The sequence below is a fragment of the Camelus dromedarius genome, chromosome 18 (genome assembly GCF_036321535.1).
Source record: "Camelus dromedarius isolate mCamDro1 chromosome 18, mCamDro1.pat, whole genome shotgun sequence".
Classification (NCBI taxonomy): Eukaryota; Metazoa; Chordata; class Mammalia; order Artiodactyla; family Camelidae; genus Camelus; species Camelus dromedarius.
In genome coordinates this window covers 22,796,877-22,808,011 of record NC_087453.1, presented here as the reverse complement: position 1 = coordinate 22,808,011, position 11,135 = coordinate 22,796,877, and the positions used below count along the sequence as shown (strand labels likewise).

Below are 11,135 nucleotides of genomic sequence, written 5' to 3'. Positions count from 1 at the left end.
TGGCTTGACCGGGGTCATCCAGGGTTGGAGGCAAGGCCACTCTTTTGCTATCCACCCCAAGTCCCTCTGCCTCTAAGAACTTCCACTTCCAATCTCCAATTCATTGCCTATGTGACCTCAAGTTCAAGGTTTGCCCTCTCTGAGCTTCCTGTCCCCTTGGGAACTGGGCATGGGGTGGGGAAGGGCAGAAGACTTATGGTTGGGGAGGGTTCATGTACCTGTCAGCCTTTCCCCTGCAGGTCCCCTTCCTAGTGCAGGGAAAAGTCCCCAGTCCTCACCCCAGTTCTATCCCGAATCACTCTGTGGCCAGAGCCAGTGTCCTCCACTATGAAGAATGCTCACCAGCCAGTCTCCCAAAGGTGGTTATGAGGAGGCCCTGTGGAGCACATCTCAGACCAGGCCAGCCACTGGCCTCATGCCCCACCAGATCCTGGGGTAGACAATTACTGAGCTTTGAAGGCCCCACCCCAAGACTTTCCCCACCCCGTCCCCTTGTGAACACAGAAGAGTCTACAGACCCAGCCCTTGAAAAACAAGCATTTGTGTTTATTAACCAAAGGGAGGAAAGTCAAGGCAGTGCAGACTCCTCCAAGTCCCTCTTGTAGTCTACCCACATAGGCCAGGCTGCCAAGGCCCTTGAAGAACAGTACACAGGCCACTCCTCCCTGCCCCCACCTCAGGGTGAGTTCCCGGGAACCAAGGCCCACTGGATAAAGAAGAGGAAGTTGGCAAAGGACCAAGGCCAAGGAAGGAAGGAAGAAAGAAACAGAGCCACTGAGTAGACAGCTCTGGTGAGATCTCTTGGCCCCTCACTCTCAGTGGGGAGGGCTACATGCCCCAAATCCAAACCCACAAGCAGGGGTACATTCACATCAAAACCCTACATGTGAGGGGTAGGAGATGGTCCAAGGTCAAGAGGCAACTCTCTCCAGGTCTCTCCTTGCCAGATGGATGCTTGTCCAGCCTCTGAGCCTTGGCCTCTATACCAAGTTCACACAAGGCAGCAGCCTCTGGTCTGCCCCAAGCCAGGGAATGGATAGATGCAGGAGAGGTCAAGGGACCAATGGCATCTCTAAGATCCGCCCTGTGGTGAATTCCGAGTCCAGCGGAGGCCTAGCCCTCAGCCGCAGGAGACTCCCAGGCTTGCCGCAGCCCGTACAGCCACTTGATCACCCGGGCATTTCGCTCTACCACCGACACGCCATAGGGGACGCGCTCCCGGGCCCGCTCCTCGACTGTGGCAGAGCTGCGGCGGGAACAGCCCCCTTCGGAGCTGGCCGGCCCAGCACTGGGCCCGGCCAGGGACACGATGTCTGAGCTGGCCCGCGCCAGGTGGGCCACACCCAAGCCCCGTGCTTCCTCCGGGTCCAGGCCGCAGAAGTTAAAAAATCGCTCCAGGTCAGCAGCTGCCCGCGAGAAGCGCTCACTCAGGTCCGACTTAGAGCGCTGCAAACCAGGGGGCCGGGTGGGGCTGGAGGCAGCGGCAGCACCTGGCGATGGGCAGGGCCGGGCAGGTGAGGCTGGCAGGGGAAGGACATCCACTCGGCGGACCGCAGCAGTACTGGGTTGTGGGCGTGGGGGGGTTGCTGGAGGAGCCTGGCGGGTTCCCTCTGCCCGTCCAGGGGTACGACTAGCCTCGGCAGGAGACACGGGACTATCACACAAGTTGATGAGGCTGCTAAGGATGTCCAGGTCCAGCTGGGGTCGGCGGCCGGGGCCAGGCAGGACTCGGCGGCTGGGCGTGAGCACCGTGCGGCGAGTCCCGGGGCTGAAGAGCGGCTGTTTGGACAGCAGGGGCTGCACAGGTTCCTGGCGGGTGTTGGCCACATGCAGGCTCTTGACGTACTTGGCCTTGTCGGCCTCCAGGCGCTCTACAGCACTAGGTTTCCGGGCTCCACCATCCGCTGGCCGCCGTAGCAGGTAGCCGGGGACCTTGGTCCGTAGACGGAAAGGTGGGGTGGGGGTGTCCCGGGCTCCGGGAGTCAGGGTATCCACAGGCATGGTCGTTACATACCCCGAGGGCTTCTGTCTGAGGAGACTGGAGAAATGAGGAGACAGAGATCCTGATGGAAAGCTGGCAGCTGGACGCCGCAACCGCTGCAGTGGAGGAAAGAAAGAAAAGAGCAGAGCACATTCAGACAAAGGCTCAGCAAAGACTGAAAGAGGATGAAGACGCCTTCCCTATTAAAAGGTAAAGGCCACGCCTCTGATTAACAGGGAGCCAATCAGCAGGCAGAAAGTACGTGCTGAGGGGCCTGTGGCTCCACCCACCCACCCCCCTTCCTTCTCCGAGGGCTTGGCCCAGCGGAGGCAGAGAAAAAAAGGTGCCAAAGAAGACAAGGGCAGCCTGAGCAGAGAAGACGGGGCAAGGCACATTTTAAAGAAAGCAAAGTGGGCTCGAGGCTGAGTGCTGAGCACCAGCCGGCTCAACCTCAGTGGGTCCTCTTAACAGTTCCATTTTGCAGATGGGGAACCTGAAGCCCACGGAGGCAAACTTGATTAAGCTAATTCAGCAAAGTGGCGACTCTGTCCCTGTCTCCAAGAGGGGAGGTGCTTGCACAGGGGTCTTGGGGTTGAGTGGCCAACAGAAAGGGCTCCAACCCCACACCCCATCTGAAATGCCCACAGGGAGCCTGGTACCACCTCCACCCAACACTTACCCAGGCAGGAGACTGCCCTGTGCCATCCACCCGCCTAGACATGTCAAGCCCCAGGCATAGCAGCAGAGTCTGTAGGGGAGGAGTGTAGAAAGTCCCCACCTTCGCCCCAACTGAGGTCAGACACCCATTAGCTTCCAGTATGAAACTCCAGTGCCAGGCCCACAGTAATGCATGGATGCCTGTCAGGTGGAAACGTCAGCCCTGAGCAATGCTGCTCCAAGAGAAGCCAGAAATGCACAAGATCACACCACCTTGCTTGGGAGCAACCAGCTGACTCTGGATCTGCCAGCAACATAGGCAGGAAGGCCCACACCTGGGTGCACGAGCCTCTACTTGATCACCCATCATCAGGGCCCAGTGCCCCAGCCATCAGGCCATCCCTGTCCCTTTTTCCCAAGGGCAGGCTGGAGCCACAAAGTGCCCCGGCAGTCCCCTGGAGATGGCACAGAAGAAAACCCAGAGACCAAGTCCTGAACCTTTTCATGTGCAAAACTGGGGAAAGGAACTCTGTCTAGGTGATCCCCAAGAGGACCTGTATTTCAGGCCATCTGGACCTGTATTGTCTAATTCAATAGCCACTAACCACGTATGGCTACTCAGCCTTAACTTTAAATTTAAATTAAATACACACAATTCAGTTCCTGAATCACACTAGCCACATTTTAAGTGCTCAATAGTCATATGTGGTCACTATACTAGACAGCAAGGATCAGAGTATCCATAGCAGAAAGCTATATTGGACAGCCGTACCTAGACATCTGGAATGCCAGGAAAGAGAGTCTGGATTGGGATGGGGAGGTAAGGATCTCTGTGTTCTAGACATCTGACACTATCCTCTCCTGTAATCCTCCAACAAGCCTGTGATATGGGGCACTGTCACCTCATTTTTATTGACTGAGAAACTGAGACTCAAGTAAGTGACCAACCTAGGTCCCAGAGCCAATAAATAAGACACAAATTCAAATGAAGCCTAATTCACTCATCTAAAAAGAGTAGCTTTACTCTTTGTTGTACACATTCTTCTAAAAATAACTCCATGAGGTGGGGGTCTGTTTGTTCTCTGTATCTTAGTTTCAGGATACTGCTCTTTACACATAAGAGGCATCCGATAATTTTTTACTGAATTGAAATAACTATGAGGGCCAAAGGTGAATGGCAGATCAGGGATAAACTAGAGAGAGGCACACTCAGCCTACTGCAGGCATATGAGTCCAGGATGGTAGGTATAGAATGTTCTAGGAAGCTGGAGAAGTTCATGAAAACTCTAGATTCTTAGCATATTTGTTAATTATTTTAAAAACAGTGCACAGACAGGGCAAGCAAAGCATGTCTGTAAACATATCTGCTTTCCTCCCCCTACAATTTGGCCCCCAACCCCAAATTGAGGTCTGCAGCAAAGGCAAGTTGAGAATAGAATCTTGGGGGCTGTTGGCCCAGAGCCAGAGTTGCTCCCGAGGTAGAAGGGATGGAGCAGGTGGGAGAGGATGGCGGCTCCACTCAGGGCCGACCCCCAGGAGACCTCAGGAGGGAAGGGTCACAGGAAAGGCAGCCTTGCTGAACTCTGTCTAGGTAGCTAGACTCTGCCCTACCCGCGGGCCGCCACCTCCCAAACCAGTCCAACCCGTCGGTGGCGGCAGTTCCCTCCCGGGCACCATCCGGGGAAACAGAGGGAGGAAGGTCAGATGGGCAGGGCTAGGGCAGAAGCCCTGCTTCCCCCTACCCCCACCCCATACCCCTACCCTGCCGCTCGGACCCCACCCACCCACCCTCTTCGGCCAGACCTGCTGGCCCCAGGGGCTCTTTCGGCGTCGGGTCCAGGACCGACGCGAGGAGCCTAGCCCAGTTTTGGGGCCGCTGGCCGGCTCGCCCAGAGCTCGCCCACTCGCCCGCTGTGCGCCTTGCGTAAGCAGCTGCGCCTCTTCCTGACTTAGTTTCCTTATCTGTGAAATGCTGTTAAAAATAGACCTTCCTGATCCTCCAGGTCACTGTGAGGATGGAGAGAGAAAACAGGTCGAGGGCTCTCCTCAGCACCTGGCAAAAAGGCGGCGCTGCATGAACCAGGCTCCTTGTTTTATTTAGGGCTTTGACCCAGCTCCTAATTCCACCCCTCTCGCAGGAGCCTCTAAGCACTGTCCAGAAGGATCTGTCCGAGCCGAAGCTGCGGACAAAGGAGGCTAACCAGTGAACAAGACCCATTTCACAGGTGGGCAAACCACAAAGTGCTGCACGTCCTGCGAGTTGAAGCCAGGATCCCCGTCCCCAGGTGGGACTCGTACCCTCTCTGAGGCTTCCTCTCATCCCCCAACGCCCCACCCACGGATTTCAAACGCTTCCCACAAATGACCCCAAATATCTCGCCCCGAGCCCTTCTCATTAGCATCCCCTGGGAAAGCAGCCCCAGCTAGCTCCCTCCCCACCGGCTTCTCTGACGTCAGCCTCAGGAGGCTGCGGAGGGGAAGTATGGGGAGCCCGGATACCGGGTCTGGCTTTTCTGCCCTTCCCCAACTGGGGGCAATCTTGGGGACTCCCAGCGACGGAGGAGGCCGCGAGCCTGGCGGCGTGCTGTGTAACTCTGTCTGCTCGCCAGCCCTCTCTGAGCCCCAGTTGTCTTGGCTCTTCTTAAAAGAGGGGGCTGGCTGACGGCACAATTTCTAAAGCCTCGTCCAGGCTGAAGGTGAGTCCCTGCCCGGTCCCCGCCTTCCCAAGGAGGGAGAGGTGCCTCGGCAGCCCCCCACCCCGGTCAGGCACCCCAGGCCCAGCCCGCACGTACCTGGCTGCCCGGTGCCGCCGCTCTGCGCTGCTCCTGCCCGGCCCACCTGGGGCTCAGGTAGCACGCGTTTGCGCAACTTCCGGCGGCTGGCCGCGGTCAGGTGAACCCCGTCCGCCCAGGTATTACTCGAAAAGGGAGAGCGAAAGCCAGGCAGCGGCCGGAACCGGAGCCCAGGCGGGCTGGCAGCCGACTCGGCGCGGGGATCGGGTCCCAGCCGCCCTTGGTCTATCACAGGAAGCTCTTCCGCGAGCCGGGCCCGCCCATCCCACAGCTGCCCAGGCCCCATCGGCACATCTGGCGCACAGAGTCCTTGAGGCCCACTCGCGTAAGCGCACCCATCTTAGAGATGGGAAAGCTGAGCCCTGCCTCCCCCACAGTCACAATGACAATTAATGTTCACCGTGGCAGGCATAAGATAGTGCTTTTCCTGATATCAATTAACCCATTTTAATCTTCCCAACAACCTCTATGAGATGCGCTCTATTATTATCCCCATTTGAAGGGCTGAGTCAGTTGCCCAAAGTCACCCTGAAGAGTCCAACCCGGACACTTTCCCTCCAGACCAAGCCTTAATGCCATCCCTTTCTAGCTGTGTGAACCCCTGCTGGTTGCTGGACCTCTCTGGCCCTCCATTCTGTCAAGAAAGGAGAGTCCCACCTTCCAGGCCAGGTCAGCGGGAGCTTTTAGGGTGTGAGAGTGCCTGTAGAAGCTTTGTCCAAGCTGTAAACATTAGTAACAACAGCAATAACAGTAATAATAATAACTAGAATTTTTGAGTGCTAGGCCCTGTGCTTATTTAAATCTCTGGACTCCCCTGGGAGGAAGGAAATATTTAATCCTCATTTTACAGATGAGGGGAATGTACCCCACAGGAAGGCATCCCTGGGAGGGAGGTGATTGTCTCCTGTGCCAGCACCTGCCCCATTATGTCACTTCAAGTGGCATATTTGATTAAGCCAGTTACCACAGGGACCCTGAGGCCCAGGGAAGGATGTACCCACCAGCCTCAGACCTGAGCTCTGGGGAGGCCAAAGAGGGCCCAGTTCCACATCTGTGCCTGGTCGGGGTTGTGCCAGGATTGGGGTAGAGGGCACGAGGGGACAGGAAGTGATTCAGGGAACAGCTCTCCTCCGCGTGGGAGTGAGTCAGCCTTGAGGCCTCCTCCAGCCCCTGAGGCCCAATTTTAGGGGGGTGAGGGAGGTGACAAGACCATGATTCTCCACAGCAGCCTGCTGGGACCGTGCCAGGCCCTCTACTAAGGCAACAGTGGGGAAGGGTGAGGAGGGGAGCAGTGGTCAGTCACCAACAGTAGTAAAATAGTAGTGAAAGCAAAGCAACAATACCAGTTTTCATAAAATGGGTAAGAACTTCTCCAAGTGCTTTCTTCGCACCTGGTAACTGTTCTAAGCTCTTTATATATGTCAACTCTTTTAATCATCACACCTGCCCTGTAAGGTAGGTACTACTATTATGCCCATGTTACAGTGGAGAAAACTGAGGCATAGACAGGCGGGGCCACTTGCCTGAGGTCACCAGCGGTTAGGCAAAAAAATTTTAGTATAATCACTATAGGATCCAGCAATTCCAGTTCTGGGTATATACCCCAAAGAATTGAAAGCAGGGACTTGAACGGATATTTATACATCTATGTTCATAATAGCATTATTCACAATAGCCAAAAAGTGGAAGCAACCCAAGTGTCCACTGACAGATAAACAGATAAAATGTGGTCTATACAAACCATAGACTGTTATTCAGCCTTCAAAAGGAAGGAAATTCTGGCACATGCTACAACATGGACGAACCATGAAGAGTCATTATGCTAAGTGAAATAAGCCAGTCACAAAAGGACAAATAATAGATGATTCTACTTATATGAAGTACTTAGAGTCACCAAATTCATAGAGACAGAAAGTAGAATGGTGGTTGCCAGGGGCAGGAGAGGGAAGAAAATGGGGAATTACTGGTTAATAGATAGGGAGTTTCCATTTGGGAAAATGAAAATGTTCTAGAGATAGATGGTGAGGATGGTTGTACAACAATGTAAATGTTCTAAATGCTGCTTAAAAATGGTAAATTGTGTTTTATATATATTTTACCAAAATAAGAAGAGAAGAGAAGAGAAGAGAAGGTGTAGAGTCTGAAGCCAGACTCCTTGGATTCAAATTCCAGCTCTGGGAGACTACGTGTAATTTACTAAACATCTCATATGCTCAGTTTCCCTTCATAAGATGGAAATAATAACAGCAGTAACTACCTTACATCAAAGAACAGAGGGAATTAGAGCTCATACTTGTAAAGTACTTAGCACACAGTAAGTGCTCAAGAGGTGTTAGTGATTTTTATTCTTTGCTGAGGGGGCGGGAGGTGTGGTTTCTGATATTTATAATGTTCCTGACATTTGGCACTCCGGCCTCACCCCTTCCTTTCCACCTGCTTCTCTCTGTCTCTTCCACTGAAGCCTGGCCCAGACTTGGGAGGAGGCAGGGAGGCCCCTCCTGCCCCAGAGGGGGATCAGGATGGCTCCAGGCAGCAGAGACTGGCCAGCCAGTAGGACAGCCCAGCTCGATTTCAGCCCAGCTGTCTGGGTCAGAGACACCCAACTGGGCATCCTCCAGGGCCACGTCAGGCCTTACACTATTTCTGGACTCTTCCCAGATGCTCAGGCCCTGGCCTGCCTAGAGTAAGCCTTGCCCAGGGCAACCTGGCACAAACCTCAGGAAGGGAGCAGTAAATAGGCTGTGGGAGGGGAGTGGGTGCAGCCACCTAAGGCATCAATCTCCTATTCAGCCCACGGACCACACACCTCTACCAACTGAGTCCTCTGGGCCTCTGTTTGCACCTGAGCTTGCAAAATGAGGACAAAGGGACTTGCAGTGGAGACAGAATAAGAGAGATACCACATGCAAAGCTTTAGGGAAGGGCCTGGCACACAGGATGGGGAAGGTGGGACTGGGACAGACCTACAACCAAGCCCACTTCCTGTCCTGATTGCCCTCTGCCTAGGCCTGAGCTCACCATCATTTCTTCTCCCAGAGAAGTGAAGAAACTTGCCCAAAATCACAAACAAGTTAATGACAGATCACAGATGGGGCAGTGGTCTCATAATTAGATAAATAATCTATAATACACATATTTTTTTTTCAACCGGGTGATATATGTACGTGGCTCAAAATTCAAAAGCTATAAAGGGAATGAAGTTAAAAATTAAAAAATGCAAACAAAAACAAAAACAAAACCCCCTCCCTCCTACTCACATCCACAGCCATCCAGTTCCCCTCCTTGCAGGCATCACTGTGACCAGATAGTTGAATGTACTCCCAGGGAGATTTTAGGCATATACAAGCAATCATGGACATCTATTCTATTTTTTACACATATGGCAACATGCTCTGGGCACTGTCTTCATCTTGCTCTTTTATTCAATTATATATGTTGTTCTTAAAAATATGTGTTATTAATATATTAATATGTTATTCATGTAATTAATATGTTGTGCCACACCAGTACATAAGGAGCCCATCAGCTGCCACCAATGGCCACTGAGGGTATGTGTCTAGTCTTTCGCTGTTACAAACCACACTGCAGCCCCCACTGCATCTACATCATTCCACCTAGAAGTGGGACAGCTAGGTCAGAGGGATGTACTTGTAACTGTGACAGAGATGGGGGACCGCGCTTCATGGAGGCCATACCAGTTGATCCCACCAGCAGAACACATGGCAAATGATCAATAAATGTTAGCTTTAGTCATTCTGATTACTGGGGTTTGAGGCACCCCTCAATTTCATGCTGAAGGCGAAACTATCTCACTTGCCTCACCCTAGCCATCACATTCCAACCAGAGAAGATAATAAGTGAAATTATAGGACATCAGATGGGGTAAATGCAATTGAGAAAAACAAAACAGATGAGGCAGAGGGTGAGGCATATGAAGTCAGTAAATATTTGTTGAAAGAATGAATGAATGATTTGTTTTCTTTCTGAGCTCCCAGAGCTCTTCTCCCCAAAACCAGGAGGTGAAGTTGGAGGAGGGAGGATAAGTACCTCCCCTTGAAGAGATTCAAGACTCCCAGATGCTATGATTCTGAGTGTCTAGGATTCTAAGACTGAAGCCAGATAGGCTGGGAGCCAGCCCCAGAGTTGCTAAGTCTGACCATGTACTTTGAGCAAGGGGCTTAACTTCTTAGAACCTCAGTTTCCCCCACCTACAAAAGAAAACCAACAATAGCAACTTCCAAGTGGAGGGCTCCCCAGAAAGCAGGGCCTGGTGTAGATTAGATGCTCTATGGACAGGGGTCTGGGGCCCACCCCCAACTCCAAAGTCTCTGGTGACTAGTGTCTTCAGTTGAAGGGCTGTCTCTATCCTTTCCCTCAACCTGGGGTAGACACCCAAGATTCCAACAGTGACTCCAAGGGCCAGAGCATCCGCTGCCCACCTGGCACCTAGACCAGAAATGTCAGTCTCGCTGGATCCCCCAGAGTCCCTCTGAGAGGGACAGCAGTGTAATTCGAGTTCCATAGGCAGAAAGATCCAAAGTGAGCCCCAAGTACACCCCACCCCTGCCTTTCTGAAGAAGTAAGGACAGATGCCCAGGAGGGGACCCCAAGGAAGATGCGGGGGAGGGGCAGCCGAGAGGAGATCTAGCCAGGGCTCTACTGGTCATGTTCCTGCAGATAAGAAGCCAAGAAAGTGATCGCCAGTTCCCCATCTGGCCTCTCACTGCAAGTCTAGATCTACCTAGACTAGAGACTTCGTGATGGTGTAGAAAGACCTGAATTGGTCTCTCTGCCAGACTTCGTTTGACTAGAACTCTTGCTTCTCTGAGCCTCAGCGTTCTCATCTGTGAAATGGGGTACCACCACCTCTCCGCAGGTACGACTTGAGAGGACGCGCATAGCAGACGCTGGGTGAATGAAGCCCCCCGAGACCCAGGTTCGCGCCCCAGACCAGCAGTGCCCTCACCTGGAGCCCGCGCCAGGAGAGTCCGGCTCCTCCAGTGCGGGTCTTGCGAAGACTGACAGCTCGGACCCAGGCGGAGAATGGCCACGCCCAACGCGGCTCAGGAGGCCCCTGCCCCGCGTGAGGACCGGCGGGGGCCTCCTCAGAGCTGCCCTCGGCACCCGAGCCGGAGGACCTGACTGTCCCAAGGCCCGCACCGGAGTGAAGAACCCCGGTGCTCAGGGGAAGGGGAAGTGAGAGTGCTGCTCTCCTCCACGGCCACCCCCCCCCCCGACACCGGAATGGTTTGCCCCGGACATCCTGATTGGTTTCTCGCTTCCGTTCGAACGCCGCGCCGCCTGCGTTGCCAGGCGACGGCTAAGCTTCGGCCCCGGGGGTGAGCGCGGCTTCTGGGCAGTTCCTTCCCGCCCCTCTCCTCCCGGTTGGTCTCAGGTTGGCCGCCGCTTTAGCTCAGGCGCCTAGTTCTTTCCCTTGCTCAGCAGGAACTTTCTCCGGGTTCCCAACGGATCCCTTAGTCCCGACTTTGCAGCTAACTTGCTATGTGAGCCGGAGCAAGTCCCTTTCCCTCTCTCTTCCACTAACTGTACAATGATGAATGGGTTCGTTTTAAGACATGCATACCCAGCAGACCTGAAATTTACTAAGGAAATAACCAATGATATGAGCAAAGATTAATATAGCCCAGCTTTATTTATCATAGCAAAATAATGGAACTAACTTCAGTTCCCAGTGAAGGGAGATT

At 53.6% G+C, this 11,135-nt stretch overlaps 1 protein-coding gene across 2 annotated transcripts; it reads right to left on the bottom strand.

Annotated features, from left to right (window-relative positions):
• Positions 1-525: 525 nt before the first annotated feature.
• FAM110A (family with sequence similarity 110 member A) lies at positions 526-10,593 on the bottom strand. Of its 2 annotated transcripts, none has more exons than XM_010997971.3 (2): positions 10,397-10,593; positions 526-2,097 (listed from the first exon to the last, which is right to left on the bottom strand). In XM_010997971.3, the coding sequence occupies exon 2, from the start codon at positions 1,999-2,001 to the stop codon at positions 1,114-1,116; it is 888 nt and encodes a 295-aa protein (XP_010996273.1). In that variant the 5' UTR covers positions 2,002-2,097; positions 10,397-10,593; the 3' UTR covers positions 526-1,113. The 2 variants fall into 2 exon arrangements, with proteins under 2 accessions (XP_010996273.1, XP_031289901.1); XM_031434041.2 differs by lacking the exon at positions 10,397-10,593 and adding an exon at positions 5,431-5,743.
• Positions 10,594-11,135: the final 542 nt, after the last annotated feature.